General features: G+C 40.6%; 1 protein-coding gene across 3 annotated transcripts in view; it reads right to left on the reverse strand.

The window, feature by feature from the left end:
* Positions 1–902: 902 nt before the first annotated feature.
* The window catches only part of GRHL2 (grainyhead like transcription factor 2), a 64945-nt gene continuing 47518 nt past the window's right edge, over positions 903–18329 (reverse strand). For all 3 annotated transcript variants that reach the window (XM_059479687.1, XM_059479680.1, XM_059479671.1), the window contains exons 12-16: positions 17916–17947; positions 16715–16809; positions 11600–11685; positions 6310–6374; positions 903–5091 (exon numbers count right to left, since the gene is read on the reverse strand). In XM_059479687.1, the coding sequence (XP_059335670.1) occupies positions 4977–5091; positions 6310–6374; positions 11600–11685; positions 16715–16809; positions 17916–17947 (393 nt within the window). In that variant the 3' untranslated portion in view covers positions 903–4976. The remainder of the gene's footprint in view (positions 5092–6309; positions 6375–11599; positions 11686–16714; positions 16810–17915; positions 17948–18329) is intronic.

Here is an 18329-nt window from a genome sequence, read left to right on the forward strand (position 1 = left end):
ACACACTTCTCCTCACCCCTCCATGGCCCTGCAGATGGAGCATTGCCAACCACACAGCTTTAAAGCATTTGCATCCCAAGAGCCACTCAGTAAAACCACTTCCTATAAAACATAATTAAACATCTATCACAGACAGTGCCCAGGAAATGTGATTACCTTAAAGGGCTGCATGGGAGCTGATCCTGGCTCACCCTGCACTGCTCATCCAGAGCACTGAACTCCTGCACCCCACTGTAAGACAGGGCTGTCCTGCTACTGCCTGGGGGATCAACCTTTACTGAGGAAAATGCTTTCCCGAGCAATTTCCCACCTACTAAGATGTTCTCACCTCCTGAATCTTGTTTGAAAAGCCAAACTGAACTGGTGGAGAATAAAATGTTTGATGAAAATGTCTTACTGCAAGATATGCGGCCAGGTATGCTTCAGTGCTTTTGGAGTAGGTGTGGGTAAGGATCTCAACTCAGGTGCCCAGGAGTCACAAAGAAGCTACGGTCACTGCTTCCAGCCAGGTTCCCAGGACACTCCAACATGTCACAGAATCACACAATAGCTGGGGTTGGAAGGAATTTCTGTAGTTCATCTGGTCCAATCTCCCTGCTCAAGTAGGGCAAACCAGAGTTGGTTGTCCAGGACCATGTCAAGGCAGCTTTTAAATATCTACAGGGATAGAGACTCCACAACCTCTCTGGGCACCTTACTCCAGTGCTTAGTCACACAGTAAAAAGCATTTCTTGATTTCAGAGGGAATCTCCTGTGTTTTAGTGTGTGTCCCCTTGCCTCTGGTCCTGTCACTGGGCACCATTTAGAAGAGCCTGACTCCATCCTCTCTGCACCCCTTCAGGTACTGGTACATATTGATACCTCCTGGAGAGATGTAGTAATACACACCACAGCAACAGAAATATTGTCTCATACATAGGAATATTTATTTTTTTCCTTCTTAAAAATGTACAAAAAATAAAATAACTGTATTTACAGTTTATCAAACCCCTCTCCCAGCTGCAACACTATTAAGTTACATGAGCTAATTCTTAATATAAAAGCACACTATTTATACATTAAGTTTCCTTGTTTGCCAGAAAGACGGCTTGTCACAACCTTTGGCACAAACATTCTTGTTTGTATCTTGTCTCAATTAATAGGAAATGGAAGAGCATATAAACATTTAATAAGCTTTACATTTTATAAGTCATAAGATACTCCTTTCCAGTTCCATCAATATACAGCATCTCTGACAGCTAGAGAGTTTAGATTTTACTAATTGTTTGAATTAATTTACATTTAAACAATTCATAGAATGAAAAAGAAAAATATATAAGAAAGACATTTGATCTCTGAATTCCATTGACCAAAAACTTTGTGAGAGAGGACACACATGAAAAAACCCATTCTTTTCTTTGTAGTTTACACTCAGTGTTAGAAATCCTCCAAAACGTCTTGATGGGGTGATCATAGTACATCCACAAAACTTCACTCAAGGGATGCACTTTATTTTGGGAATATCAGCACCTGACCGTGAGAAAGAACTAGAATTTGAGAATTTGAATGGGATTTCATAATAAAACATCAAATGGACGGACAAAGTGCCAAATCTGCAGCAGGAACCAAAATTAGAAGTTCTCCTTTTGTACATCTCTAGAGTTTTTCAAAACATAACATCTACAGACACTGGATTTTCTTCATAGGGAAAATGCACTGAGCAGCAAGCCACTCTTCGGGCTGTACTAATTAAGATTCAAGATTGCTGTCTTGAAGAAGAGAAGGAAATGAGAATTTTGTTCCTTTAAATAAACAACCACAGCAGTTCCACAAAGAGACAAAGGAGGCAAGACAGATATTCCTGTCCCCCGCTGAACAGTAGACAAATCCTACTTCCATTTAACTCATAATATTTGGAAGACCCAGCATTAATCAATAATTTTTTATCAAACAAAAGAAACATGCATATTTTAAACAATATACATGTAAGCACTGTGTACTCCTCAGGATATCTGAGTCAAGCAGGGCACAAGGCAGCCACTGCTTCAGAAGTTTGCATTACTCATACCACTCTTGCCCCTTTCCCACTACTCTGATGGGCTGATTTGGACCAAAAAGGTGAAGCCTGAGAGCTTGGAGCTTGCCACAAGCAGCATCCAAGGTTCAGTGCTCCTCCAGCAGCTGATACTACAACTACAACTGAAGGGGGTGCAGCACGGATACTCAGTGCTTGTGAGGCACCTGCATCTGGAGCAGAGAAACAAAGCCCTCAGAGCCTGGCAGATAAAGTAAAGGCTGATCATCCTTACCTAGCTCTAGTTGTGGTTTTAAAATAATCTTGCCACCAATCTAGGCACCTTCCTCACACTGAGACTGTAAGAGGAACTAAAGGCAGGAGTATTAGCTTTCTACTATCAGGAATTTGCACACTTTAAGATGTATTTAGAATAGCTTTCAGTTAATCTTGGAAGCAACTTTCCTTTTCTGGACAGTGGCTGACTGAAAGCTCCTAAAATGACAATGGAAAACTCCTTAACTCCCAGTATTCCTGAAGCACTACACTTCTCACTGATCCTACACTGCTCCTCATCACAGGATGCTGCAGCACCCAAGAGATCTGTCCAGACATCTTGACCAGCTGAGAGATCCCAGATGATATTCTGAGGATTCCAAACACCAACAGAGAAATACAAGAACTGACAGTATTGCTTAACAGTCCTGTGTGCTGGTCCCTAATGCTTCCTGTATCAACTGTCCTATTTTTTTCTTTAAGAAAAAATTATCTGGGATAAGTCAGCATAGACTTTTTATCTCAGTCTGAGCCAAGTAGAAACAAACAGAACCATCATAAATCTCTTGTATTCCCAGATTGTTTGCTCTTGAACAGCATAGCAAGAGCATCTTTGCTGGAGTGCATTTTTATATAAAGTTAAGGAAATTACAACAGAACTCTGCATCAGAAGGGGAAAGAGTGCATGACAAAAGAAAAGGGCGGGAGAAAGACAGAATATACACTTTACTTTACAGGCATATGTGAATTCTGGGTATGTTAGTGCTGATGCTACCAGCCTGAACCCTTTATAATTTCTGCTCCCACACAAACCTTCACATGTACTTAACATTTCTATTAAAGGAAGAGATTTTAATGGGATGCTACTGCTAATGAAGTTAAGAAAGTGTTCACGAACTTACAGGACAATTCATGCAGATATGGCCAAATTAGACTGGTCAGTTATCCCAGCTACTTTGCTTGAATGTAAATAGGTCCACACATGAGCCCTGTTAAACATGGAAGTGTTTCTTTCTGCCATTAACCACCAAATAATAAAGGTTGTGTAACTAAACGAGAAAAAGTTTTAGAAAGAAAAGAATAAACTCTAAAGGCTGCATGTAAGAAAGGACCCCACTTCTGTCTGTCACACAGGATCCATGCACAGTGGTAGAGAATAAAATGCAACTGAAACTTATGGAATTATATGCTAAGTGAGGGGCTCTCCACAACAGCCAGAGGAGATGGAATGGAGAGAGAGAGATGCTGGGTTTGGATGTCATAGGGACATTCAGGCCTTGAACCCCTTTCCTGGTATGAGTTTAGCCTGCACAACTTTATCTCTTCACAGAATTCGTAAGGCAGGTGTGGAATTTGATGGAATAACCATGTAGTTCAACTTGGGTTCAGATGCAGCCCTTGAGAGAGAGACCAATCTCCACTCCTCAGTTGTGGGATACTCAGTTTCCAGTGGAAAAATTGTTCCAGTTTGATAAAATATTTACATCAAGCCCAGGCTTATACATCACCCAAGTGTCCTAGGAATCACAGCTGAATCATTCAATGGAGATACAAGAGCAAATACACTTAAAAGGAAGAGTCTGAAATCCTGTTTCTTACAGTCTAGAGGAATGCTTTGATGCACAGGCTGCTGCAGAAAGAACATTCCCACCACAGGTTTGAGAAGACACCACTTTAGGAGCCTCTGCTTCATCAAAGGAAGACGACCAGGAAGAAGTCCCTTCTGTACTTCTTGGCAAAGCAGGCAGCAGACACACGGTGTCTCTTGGATTTTGTTCCAGCTGGATGGGAGACTCAGGTTCTACAGCTGGGACTTGGGCACCTACAGTGGGCCCCATTATGTCAGAGCATCCAAGACCCAGTAGCAGAGTCTGCTCTAATATTTCAATATACAATTGTGTGAGCAAGAATGGAGCATATGAGTACAGGTTCAGTTATCAGCTTCTCAGTACACACTCTTTAACAGATTGCAGCAATTTAATCCTCTAGGAAAGATTCTATGAAACCCTAAACCAAATACATACAAAAACATAGTGGCAGTAAACATGCCCACATACAGTAGTTAAAATATATTATTGCATATTATAAACATTATATACAAGGTTAAAATGGTTTCTTTACCATTTACTTACAAGTTACATTTGTAGCTGAATGCCTTACTTACAAGTCCTCATTGCTACATGCTGAGAACTACCAGAGGTATTTGGCAAGACTATACAGTAGAGAGAGATATGGATCAGTCTGAGCAAGTGAACTGTCAGCCACTTTGCCCATCTTTAGCACTGCAACAGATTTTTAGTGATGACAGAGACAACTACTGGTAAAGTGATTTATACCAGATTTCTGAAATTAGACCAGCATAGTTACTGAATGTGTTTTAGAATGAGCTTATCCACACTGAAGTATGGATTAAAATGCTGCATTTCACATTTGCAGTGGGTCATCTGGTTACAAATCTGGGGGCTGGTAACTGCTTGTACACTAGAGAGTGAGGAACAATAAATAGGGGACCAGGTTACTGTGAATGGCCTTGTCCTTGACAAACCCAAGGCTATATCTGCAGGGGCTGCAGATGTGCAGAATGGACAGTATTTTCAATGCAGTCTTGTAACAGTTTCTCTGATCAATGTCTGTCAAGTTTATGGGGAATCTGCTTTCCAAGAAGGATGAAATGCTGTGGTTCCTTACAAAATGGCTCTGCCTGAGGCTAGATCTCTGTCAGTGTGATCTTGAAGCCTTCAACCATGCTCTCCATGTTCAGGATGAATGTGTCCTCGTTGGAGTAGTGCTCAATAATGTTGTCATCCATGTTTACCAGGATGCTGGTGACAAAGGCAGAAATCAATGTTTTTATGTACCAGGACACTGAAAGGAAAAGCTTTACACTCTGCCACGTGTACTTCTCTACAACACAAAACCAGACTCCAGCACACGCCAGTACAGGCTCACTAGTAGGAATTACCAGCAAGATCTGCACCGTAGTCCCTTGTAGTCTTTGGATTAGAGGCTGCTCCTTGCCAGAGCAGTTAAGGGACATGCCAGTGCTGGGATGCTAACACACTTAGGCTACCTACAGATGGGCTGCACTTCAGATCCCTGGCAGACCCAGCTAGCTGGTGCTTCCCATGCCTGGTGGTGGCTCCCACAGGGACACATCTGTGCTACTCCTCAGACACACCAAGTGAGCCGCTGCACCTCTGTGGTGGGAGGGAAGCAGTGGAATTTGTGCTTTGCACACAGCTCACAGACTTAGAACTCAGCTTAGATGTGAGACTATCAACAATGACTACACAATTGTGTAATTGTGTAATGCACAATTACAAGTGTATATGAGTGTTTTCCTCACTCTTTACCTCCAAGCGTTTCTTCTGTCACTTAGAAAGAAGCAAAACATGAGAAGTTTCACCTGTCTTCTCAAAAGCTAAAGAAATTCCCAGACAACAATGCCCTAAGCTAGTTACAGCTGAAAATAAATTACTGGTTTAAAATTATATTGCTACAATATTGTGGTTAAATAGAACTTTAAAAAACAGTTGAAGTGGAGAGATTTAGTTTTATGGCAAGGAGCAGAAGCCTAGCTATTCTAAAAGTCCAGCTGTGATGTTCATGTCTAAATTTATTCAGCTGAAATGGCTGCAGCAAACATTGCCTGTCTTTCAGAGTAAGACAGTGGCCTACTTCTCCCTAACACTGCAGGAAAACTCTACACTGCATTCACAGCAAAGGCAGCATCTCCCATGCTGGCTCTCCACAAGGTTATTAAGCATATTGTCTACAAAACAGACTTTACCCACATATCTTATCCACAAACCCTTCCTTCACAGTAAGCTCATGAATACTGGTCAGACACAGATTGGAGATCCATGTTTCCTATTCTGCCATCCCTTACAGTCTCCATAGACATGAAGATTTCAAGCACATGGGTTTGTCTCCTGAAAGAGTTTGTACTGCCCAGCATCATGAGGCCCCAGGTATAACTGGGATCTGTGACTACTTCTAAAGGATCCTGCAATAGATCCTTAGGAAGGTAACTAACTTACCCCTTTTTACTCTTCTTATAAAGTTTTGCAATCTTTTCAACTGGCAGCCCATATTTCTCAGAGATCTGAAATAATAAAAATAAAAGAAATATCACTAAAGATGAATGAGAAATATTAAAATATCACCTCTTACCTTACATAAGACATTAAAATAAAATCTCTGCAAACTTTGACAGGATAGCTATAGAGAAAAGTCTGTTACAACCATATCATGCTTTCATTTAAGGATGACTTGGGGAGCAAGAATCCTGAACAGTTTAATCAAAACCCACAACTGTCTCCATTCAGAAACTCAGATACTATAGTTTTCATAGGGTGTAAGCCATCAGAACTGCCCCAGCATCTCCTAGTGCTCTGCTCAAAGAGTCAATGTTCTTCCCAGCTTCAGATTTTACCAGGGAATTTCAATCTGATCTTTCTGTTGTTTCTTAATCTGATTTTTTTTGGCTCATAGAAGCAAAGGCTTCTCCCACCAGGCAGAAGGCAGACACATGGCAACCCAACAGGAGCTGATGGACTGATGGAATAACAAAAATGGACACATTTCTATTTCTCAAAGACATTTCAAGGACTCTCCATGGTGGTACTTCCGTCTGAAGTGTCTTCAAGGTACCTTTAATTGTGGGAGGGCTACCAACATCAAACACACAGAACTAAGAAGCTTCTGTATTGTTGTGAAGGTGACTCAGTCTAGTTACTACAGTAGCAAAATGAAAACACTGATTCACAAAACATCATCTGAATGTATAGATAACAAGATGAGATGTCACAGAGAAGTGTGTTATCAAGGTAAAGGACTTGTAAAATAAACTTCTTACTAAAGCAACTAAAACAATAAAGCAGAAAATACAGTAAAATTTTGAAGGAAGAACTACTCAGCTGACAAATTACCCATGCCAACAAGAACTTCACATGGGTGCTTTGGCATTGCTTTGCAACAGTGTACTAGTAACTTTTTGGGATGTCTATTCTGCAGTGAGTCTGTGGTGTGCTTATGAAGATGGTGTCCCTGGGCCCTTCATCTGAGCCAGGTTTGCTTTCCAAATTATGATTCTTCTTTGAGGGAACAGGTCTCACAGTTCACATTTTAGAAGAGGATTGTCCCAAAAGGAAAAATAGTTACAGAAAAATTACTTTTCCCCCTCCCCTAGTGATTAATGTTTTGTGTTGTTCTATTGCCAAGCAAAGTAAGTGTCCAGCTCTTCCCAAGTGAAATGAAGTTGCAGCTAAATAGCTGACTACTTATCTTTTGCATTAGAGAACTGAAATGCATAATTAAAAATCCATTTAAAGACTGGCAAACATCAGGCACTGTAAAATCCTTTCTTTGTGTTGGCATTCAGAGTTCTGTTGAGAAAAGGTATTTTAGGAAGTACATTAAAGCAATTATCACAAAAGAGAAAATGGAATGGATAAACTCAGCACTGAGGACAGATTCAAAGAGTCACAGGTTGAACACCAAGCATGGCTCCCATCCAGACAGCCAAGATTTTCTGAAAGAGAGAATTAATTAGCCTTTACTTGTCTACAGCACCTATAATAGTATAATTGTCATCGTAGCCCAGATGCAATTTTGTACTTAAAACTACCCCTAATAATGCACAAGGCTATCAGCCTGACTGGCATTCTATAGCAAAACTCCAAGATTCTGAAGAACCAATAAAACTTCTCATACACTGAAAACAGTGTCCTCTGACTATTAGCATACATCAGTGGCTAACAGAAAGGGGAATAACTGATGGGGTACAATAGACCCATCCACTCCCTAAGTTTTCCACCTAGCAGAGAATAAAATACAAACTGAATTTGGGTGACATTTGCTACTTCAGTTTTGCTTGCACCAGCATGTTTCACTGTGCATTTATTCTTTATTATCCTCTGGTCTTGCTTATCATGAACAGAATGACATCAGATAAACAATCTGGTGTTGAAGTTTTGTATCTGTGCTTCTGTTGTACCCCTAATTTTAGGTTTTCATGTAAAGCAATAATAAAAATGGATGAATTTCATCAGACATTTGAAAAAAATCCTTTGTAACAGGTATTGGAGAAAAACTGGCAGCCCAAAACTGCAGAAAGTGTCACAAGTGTGTGAACACAAGGAAATGATCTCCCTCTCTGGGTTGTTAACTCTGATGCCCAGTGATACTGTAAAGACCAGCACTTGAAGACACTTTTCACTGACTCCATGCAAATAAACAAGCTGAGTAAAACATTTCTTGCCAAGGAGGCTTAATAGCAGCTAATATACAGCATTCTGCACATTCCAGCATAAATCTTCCCTAGGACATTTGGCATACCTAACACTCATGCATTCCAAATGTTGCTCAAAGTAGTTTGGGACTCTGGGACACCACTTCCTACATAAACTATGAGAGGCTGGGCTGAGAAAGCCTTGCCTGTCACACTGCCTATGACAGGTGTAGGATTTATATAACATGCAGGGATTATTGAGCTTTGCAAAAGACTTCCAGCTGACTGAATAAGCACATTTCTCAGGAACCCCTGGGATTCAATCAATTATACCAAACAGCAAGCTGTGGAAGCAAGGCTTAAAGTGGGGGAATGGGAGAGCCTCCCTCTCCAGTACAAATGTGCTAAGTCCTGATGCAGAATTGGAGAAAGCATAGGGCAAGCATCTGCTAGGGTATCTCACTTAACACCCTCTTCTCAGAGTGTTTGCTGCCAGCACAGGAGGACCACTTCTTACTGCCAACTTCCATACAAAACTACAGGATTTCTCACCTGAACCCAAGCAGGCTACATTAAATTTTAAAAAGGTGTCTTTATTTGGAGCAGTATTTTTCTTATCATCTCAATTTTCCATTTGTCAATCTTCTGAGCAGAGATTTATTTCTGTTAGGATGCCTGAAGCAGTGCAACAGCCTTCTGAGCGCCACTGAAATACCTGTCTGGGTGTCCCTTTGGGCTGCAGTCCCCTGGCATGGCAAGTTTTTCTGATTGCACAAGCCACCAGAAATGCTCTCTGCTGGAGTCAGGAGACCAGAAAGGGCAATAGCTGGGTGGGTCAAGGCATGTAGGAAAATGTCTTTGCCAGCTTATTTCTATTAAATAATCTGTCTGTTGCCCTACACTGGCTGGAAGATCACATATATATTGGCAGGTATCTAATAGTCTAAGCTAGATCTACTGAACTCAGCTGTTAACTTTTAATTATTGAAAGATTTTGGGAGATGCTTGAAATTCCCAGTTTGAACTGCCTTCTGTAATTTGAATAAGTATGCAATTTTGCACAATGTAAGACTGAGGTACCTACTGAGATCCACAGTTATCCTGACTTTGGATCAGGCTGAAATCAGGATGTAGAGCTGGTCAGTCACACATATATGCGATGTTTTGCTATTTTCACTTGATCAAGACTGATTAGCAAAAACCAAACATCTGAGTAGCTTCCTGAGACATGCTGCATTTCTGAAAACCAAAACCTCTAGATATTTGCCAAAAGAAAGATATCTGAAAAGGAATCTAATTATTAATTTGGAATGGGGGTATATGTGAGAATAAAATAAACATAGGATCTGAGAAAACCATATCATTAATAACAGAAAGTTAAGGGAGAAGTCAAAGATCAGGAATAATGACTAACAAAAAGGAAAAAAGAGGAAAATCCATAAACAGAGAAGGAGGGTATGGCTGAGGATCACTGGAGCTCCCTTTCAGATCTGGGGCTCTGTAATACTCAGAAGCTCAGTTCCTAAATTCTTAATACTGAGAATAGAATGACGCATTTAGGACATGCACAATTACGAAATTACATGATTTGCTGCAATGACTGTAGAGACAATATTTAAGAATATGCAGTTTGACAGCTTTTTGGCATTGTTTTATCCACAATATCCTACCAAAGAGAATTCAGATGTTCTAAATGTGTTCCTTCCAGTGAACTGGGACATTTTACAACAGATCAGATTTCTCTGGTGCCGAAAACATGCCAGTGAGTCAGCAGCTGCACTGACTGAGGCATGCAGAAACCCTTCCTGCTTCTGCACCAGCTTTGTTTTTGTTACATGGTGGCTGGAGAACAGGCATGGAGAGGCACAGACTACTAGAGATAAAATATTCATGCTAGCTTGAACAGATTATAACATACTTTTAACTTCCATACAAAGACAAGATGAAATCGTGTTGCAGCTTACCATGAATCAAACTGCTGCCTCTTCAAGCAAAGCCTGGTTTTTGTTATCCATGTGCTCTGCCTGACAGCTGAGCTGCAGTCACAGCTAACAAACAGCATCAGCAGAAGCACAGTTAGGACATCCTTAGTGTGCCACTGACTCTCCTCAGAGATAACCCCATCTAAAAAGGTGCTTTAAGCAACTTCACTAACCCACAAATCTTTTTCTGCCTTCTGCTACTGGCCAAATATTGACCAAATAACTCAATCTTTACTGCATTAAAAGTGTTCAGTAAATGTAACAAGATACTGTGATGGTTTTAGGAGAGTATAAATATACACACTTCTAGCACTTGACTGAGTTCTCTAGGGGCATTTTCATCCATTTCTGTCTTCTCCCCTACAAGTAAACAAGGCTGGAAATCAACTCAGCATCCCACATGTCAATCTCACATTCCTCCACTGAAGCAGTGAGACAATGATTATTTTTTAACTCTTCCCTTACCAAATTTCATGAGCCATCAGCTCATATAAACAAGATTAAACATGGAAACAGCAACTCTTATGATGACAGCTAAACCTCAACTCAAAGAAGCAGCAAAGAGGCAAGTGGCAGGTAGGTCATGCTGTAAGTGAGGACTAGAGAAGGAATTTGAGACAACATATGAATGACAAGTCTGCACTGGTTCAGCACCTGCCTCTTACATGCTGAACAGCAATTGCACAAAGGCCACATGAAATTCCCACAGAAACACTGCATCCTTGGGCCTCTTCTTGGAAACCAGGCTGGGAATGTACTGACAAGCATTACAGGAAAAGATTCAACAGGCTCTGAACCATCAGTTCAGAAAGAAGCATTTCAGAAAATGAAGCTTGCACCACTCTCCTTCCCTGACACTGGTTAACTACTGCAATTCCTCAAAGCTCAGGTGTCCAATAATCAGCTCTGTGATGCTATTTAAAACCAGTAACCTGCTGATAACACTGAATTAGGAAAATGCCAGCATTTCAGGGTTCCAGAAAGCTTTAAGAAATGCTTTAAATGCACTTGAGAATGACTTCATCTTTACATAATGGTTGATGTCAATAATACATGGAAAGCCTCAAGATTTTCTTGCCAAGAAAGACAAACAATGTGAGGACATTGGATACTTACAGCTTCCATTAGCCCCTTCACTGTGGGTGATTTCAGCATCAAAGCATCAAACACCTCATCTGTCTCCTTCCTCACATACAAAAGCACTGAAATAGGGAAAAAAAAAATCAAACTAGGAGCAGGTTCAGTCAATTGCACAGATGAAATACCCCACACTGAATAGAAAAACAAATATTAATCCATGACAGATAAAATGAAGCACTGAAGATGGTTTGCACTTAAAAAGATGTACCTTTAATATCATCAGTGATCTAGACATGGACAATACATTGGAGTTGCATTGAAAATACAGTATTGAAAAGTTAATCTAATGTGAAAAATCTCTATCTTCCAGAATCTAAATCTCCATTTACAGAAGGAAGCTGAAAAGCACCGGGGCCTTGTCCCTTGGTTATAAGACAAAACACACAATCTAGGTCTTCTTAAACCTCTGTCTTGGCTTGTACCTCTCCAGGTTTCATCTAAAAGGCTTGAAAGGACATTCAAAAAAGGCAAGTCTGGGTTGCCTTTAGCTGTGCCTTTGAGAGCAAAATCAAAGAAAAGGTAAAGAAATAGTTGTCCCTGACATTACAGGGCAGATAACTGCAAATGGCCCGACCAGTATGAAATTAAACACTGGAAAAAATGAATTCAAAGTAATTTCAGACTTTACAGGGGAGACATTCAAGAGCACAGCTGGCAGGCAGGCATTTACCAGTGTGCCCACCTGCTTAGGTACCAAATGCCATTTCTGTTCCTCTTCCTCCCTCAGATGTTAGCTGCTAGCTGTCCACAGGCACAGTGCCCTGCCCTCTTTAGCTTTTGTTTTCTTCACACTTGTTCAGGTAAATGGAGGAACCTTGCTATAACATGGCAGAAGCAAAGCAGACAGGTACAAAGCATGTAAGCATAGACACTAGAAAAGTATTTTAGGCATCATCTCACATGACTGATAAGTAACAGGTTGAATAAGACAGGTTCTGCAATATATTTTGTTTCCTAAATGAACTGCCTTTTCAAATAGCACTGCTGCACATGAGGTACAAACACACATGCACTGTCATGTCTGTGGGACAAATTACATTGGTAACCCTTTTTTTTGGGGGGGGGGGGGGGGGACGGTATACAGAAATGGGCATCTTTTGAAACTACAAATTCTCATGGTCCAAGAGATATCTTCACCACGTAACTCAATAGATGACACACAGATGAACCAAAAAATTTGATGATATTTTTCACATACAAGTAATTGTGTAAAGTTAATTCTCAGGCCAAAACTCTAGCAGGATGGACACAGGCCCATTTGTGGAGAATTGTAGCTCCTTTGCCCAGGTTTTGAAATGACTGGAAAAAAATAATGGGTAGTTCAGTTCCCTCACTGGGCCTAAAAACCAAGCATGCAGGAGGACAATGTTGGGTTTTTTGCATCTTTAATTCAAAAATCTGAGCCATGAAACTGCAACCACAGCATGCAGAGCCACATCCTTTTCACCTATATTTTGGCAACTCTTGGGGCCTGGCCTGAGAACATTGTTTTAATGGAGTTAGAAGCAGAGACAACTTTGGGTCACAACTTAACCTGTCAAAACATAAAAGAAAAAAAAATTCCACACCAGGAGTTAAATTTTACCATGCCTGATATGCTTAATCACATGAACAAGCTCTCACTCAATGGACTAATTTTACCAGTACTAACACTTATATTAATTTAGTAAATGTTTTCCTTGTGACTAGAGGGTTGTCCTGTAACTCCTGGCTTTACAAACGTCTGGAGCTCTGCCAGCCTTAACAATTACAAATACATCTGAAAGGAGAAAAAAAAATCACTTGGTCCAAGGTTAAACTTGGGTACATGACACAATCCCAGTGCTGAGCTTTACATCTCTGCTGTGCTTGGTGTGCCAGGCAACATTATACACAGAGAGAGAGAGGATTAGTAAGCACACGGGGGGTTGTTAGGCTTTTCTTTACCCTGACAGGTGTGAAACTCCTGGCTTTGATTCAGTAGAGTACTCTTCCACAAATGACTTCTGGTGACAGTGATGCCTTAGGAAGTCCCTGTCTCATCCGTATCCTTACACTCTCTTATTCTGGCTCATCTCAACAAATTTTCCTGGATGAAAAACTCTCTCAAACAGCAGATGTGAGTGAAAAAACAACACTTTTTTTTGAGTTATTCTTCAGACCCATCAGATCCCTGCCTCAGTGTACCATGCAGCCCCACAGCCTTCATGCTGGCAGAGCAGCAGAGAGACAGCCACAGTGGGAGGCACAGCCAGAGGGGAGGGAAAAGGGCTGCAAAGGCTCCACTGGGCTCAGCAGCAGCACTGCCACTGAATGCCTGTGACCATGTAACACAACTCATGTCCTCTGATCCTAGTGTCATCACATTCACAGCATCTAGATGGACTCACTCTAATAGTACAAATTAAAAGATTTGGAGGTGAACAAGGGGGAAATCTTGTACAAGGTAATGAGCTATTTTTGCCTGAAAGGTACAAGATAAATTCAAATTTGTCTGATCTACTGCCTGGTCATAGCCCTTAACTTTCTTGCCAGCACTGAAAACTACTGCAGACCTTAATATTTTTTAGATGTTAAAAAGATTTGTATAAGATGGGGGAAGATAAATTTGTCTTTAATTACTTAAGAAATAGCCCCAACACATCAAATTGCTGAGGGGCAAAGGGATGTTGTTGCACCAGTGAGACTTTTAGAAGCCAGGCCACTCGAATTGAGGATTTATGTGTGAATGCAGATGAACAATGTTAGATACCTCTTTTTAAATTGTTAACAACATACACAAGGAAAAATGAAACTAAGGACACAATAAGTCAGTAAGACCTGGGGCATTAGGAAGGTCTGAGCCTGGGCACTACCAGTGCTGTGACTGGCACCCTATGAACAATGACTACAGTCTCTGTCAAGTAGTCTCTGGATAAAGATGTGGCACATCTTAGTCAAGGAAAGAAGGGCTGGTAGCTGTAATTTAGCTTTCCTTTCTCACATTTGGAGTTTTCGTTATTGCCCAGGCGCAAATTCCCTTGGCTGGCTCTCAACATCCTGATTGCTATGAATCCAAAATGTTTCAGAGTAGCTCAACATAACTTTCCTAAGAGACAAAAGCTACCCAAAAAAATTACTTTCTTGAAACTGAGAACTACAGAACTGGAAATCCACCTGATCTATAATTCAGCTGCTGGATTTATAATTAACTGCAAACTCCCTATGAAATCTGAAAGGGAAAGTGAATTGAAAACTTACTGAGAACTCAAAGCAGGAAAAAGCCAAGTCTAGCCAAGTAACTAGCTGTGATGCACATTTGGTACAGATTAACATACTTCACATTTCTGTGTTGGGCACTTGGACTTCCCTTAGAGGTCAAGGAGATGAAAGAATTATTCAAAAAGAGGCGGCTACCTGAGTGAGAATATAAAGAGCATTTGCAAATCCCTTCAGACCTGTTTTCTTGAAGGCTGCCCCTTAATATTTTTACTTCCACCAGACAGTGTTACAAGTAGGTCCAGAAGATAGGGGTGAGGTCATACACTTCCACTTCAGTTCTTCAGTGGAGCTTGGACACCTTACTGGCTGCTATTTACCTGCACTGCTCTCCTAATAAGACACTTTGGGATTACATTGCCTTTAATTTATATTTTAATGTCTATTTTCACATATCAGACCAGCTCCCTCTCAAACATTACACCTGCGCCCCATCTACACCTGCTCTCTAGGACTCTTGATTCTGCTGTACCAAATAAATCTTGAGAAAAGAGGCTTTCAATATGGCAATGCTGGGGAAAAAATACCCAAGCATTTTAATACCAGTGAATCCTCTGGCAAAGACAGAGTTATCAAATGGGTAGGCTCAGCTGAGCTGCACCCCACCAGCACGATCCCAGAGGCAAGGTTCCAGATGGCAGGAAGTTCACCAGGGCAAAGGCCACACTGGAAAAGCCTTGGCCTCCAGCCAGCATATCCAAGATGAGAGAAACACTGAACAGGAAGGGGAAGTGAAGACAGCATCCTCCAGCTTCTCTGCTTCTGTGCCTCTCTTAGATTTAATCATTTTACATAGCTTTGCCACCAGCTAAATTTTCTTTCTTTCTAATCTTACCCTTGAAATACCTGCAAGTCCTGAATGCTATCAAAACAACTAACCAAAGCAAAGGACAGGAATAGTCAAAGCAAACCAATACCTCCTTGCAGACAACTTCCTAGGCTTCCAGCTGGGAAACCCAGGTGAAATTGTAGGAAATGACAGTTCTTTATATAGCCCTCATGGCTGTCATCTTCTGCTTGATAGAGCCCTGATAATGTGAATTGGGCCAAGGTCTTGAGTCAACCAAATGCAAGTCCATAGTCAGTGCTAACCTCACATAATTAATTTAAGATTTAATTAAAAGAATCATATGTTCACATTTATTTCAAGAAGGTATCAGTCTCCATCCTATAATCTTCTATGCTTCCCCTGGTTCAAGCAGACCACCCTAACCAACAGAGAAACTTGGCAAAAGCGGGCTTGTGGGAAGCAATTTCTATAAAGCTCTGCTGCAACTGTAATAATACCCACCTGGGCAGTAAAAACAGTTAAGGGAAACAAACCCTTAAACAATTCTGTTACATCTGCTGGAATATGTCTCTCCATGTTTTATATTTCTAATAAGGTAGGAAATTTCTGATTTTATTCCACCCAATCTAAGTTTGCAGTCAGCAGGAGCTTGCCTGTTAAGGTCTCTGTATTTGACCCAATGCATCTTGCATATTTGCTTGTGATCCCAGACAGAACAGAAAAGATGAGCAAAAGTTAAAAATAGAACATCACAGATTTGCTAGTAGAACTTTCATAAACTTTGTAGCTTGGCCAAGAACCAAGAAACTTTCTAAGTTTTTTCTATACACTTGTGTCCTGATCCCTTCTTGAGAAAGTACAGTCCTTTTTTTTTTCCTGAAGCAATTTTTAGCATTTCTTAAAATGCCTCCTTATAGACTGCAGATACAAAGATCTCCTCTCCCATCTACCCATATTTGCACTAGCATCCTACAACTGACTTTGTCCAAACCACACCTGCCCCTCCCAGTTTGAGGGTTTGAGTCCCACAGAATGATTTTTAACCGCTAAGAATGGATTGTTACCTCTTTTCAGACCTTCTTCTTTGATTTGTTTCAAAGGGGAAGGACCAAACTCTTCCTCCACAGGCCGGAACATCCTTTTGACCAGGACACTGCTACTAGAATATACAAAACAGGGACCATGTCACAGTAAAACTGTTCTCACAGCAGAAGAGGAGACAACAGCAACAGTCATGACTCACTTTGTACTCTGGCAAAAACACCCACTAGATACTCATGTAGCACCAAAAGCAGAAACCGCAAGGATTTAGTTTTTGATGCTTATCTGAACTATCCAGGCCTCTGAAATTGCCAAGATTGACTGGCTGGGACAGGTGACAAGAAAAAACGTTCCAATGTTACACACTAATTTGAAAAATCCCAAAGGCCTTTAACTGCTTAAATATTGAGGGAAGGGGGGTGGTTATTGCTTGATGCAATAAATCCCTTTGTTTCTCAAATTCCACTGTAAGCCTTATGAAGAGCATCAGTTTCAAAAAGAAATAAAAAGAACCTCATGTTTTCAAGTCAGTGTTGACTGCAGGTGCTTGGCCAGTCCCTACTACAGGTCACTTTTTGCAGATTTATGGGAGCAGTTATGTTACTCCAGAATCTCAAACTTGAGGGTGTGTACTTGGGGATTCAAGCAACTTATAAAAGTATGGGGCTGGCACACAATGTGGGCTGAAGTTCAGCAGCCCATATTAAAACCCTTATTTCATGGCACCTCTAACTATCAGAGGGACTTTCATCAATTCTTCCAGTCCCTCCAAAGTCAGATCAGGAGTGCTCCCATTTCCAACCTTTGTCCTTCCCAGGTTCTCTCTTCTCTTTCTGCCTTCCTCTTCTGACACTTGGCCATTCTCTCTGCAGTTCCTGTATTTGTTGCATACATGTGTGTGCACTGCTAAACAGCTTTCAGGAATGCAGTGAAGTCCAGTGCTTCAATAAAAAATTCCCAGTTTTTAAGTTATTTGAGAACCCTCATGCTTACATAGATGCTTACTTCATTATCAAATATATTGTCCTCTTCCTGTATCAAAACTTAGGGCTCTTTTACTTGGAAATGTATTAAAATACAGACATAAAAAGCAAACAGTTTACATGGGAGAACATGAGGGAAGGGGGAGAAAGGGGTCAGTTTTATCTGATTTCATATTTTGTATCAACTTTCTATGAGTTTAAAATGTTAACTGCAAAGCTTGTGAAACAATAAATATCTTACCCTTCTCTCTCGTCATCTGTATTGTAGTAAACCTAGAAGGACGGAAATAAAAATCAATTATTCCCAAAACTCAGACACTTGCTTAACAGAATAACTTCAAAAGGGAGAAAAGACAACAAGTGTTTTGCAGTTTGTCATATGTTAAAAATCCTTTTCTTCCTATAACACAAACATCACTAGTTCTAAACTGTTATCTGGAAGAAGCGTGGCTTAGAGAAACTGTTGTTGAATATCATCTACTGGAAATATATCAAAGTTTATTTGAGAGACATTACCCTCTTCCCTGCTTTATATAATTTTCCCAATTATTTTACAATCCTCTAAATCAGATTGCTACTCACCTAAATAACCCCTAATACAGTTTAAGCCACAACACTCAAAAGCTTTTGTATGTATTTAATACTGTCTGAAAAT

This window comes from Ammospiza nelsoni, chromosome 1, assembly GCF_027579445.1.
Source record: "Ammospiza nelsoni isolate bAmmNel1 chromosome 1, bAmmNel1.pri, whole genome shotgun sequence".
Taxonomy (NCBI): Eukaryota; Metazoa; Chordata; class Aves; order Passeriformes; family Passerellidae; genus Ammospiza; species Ammospiza nelsoni.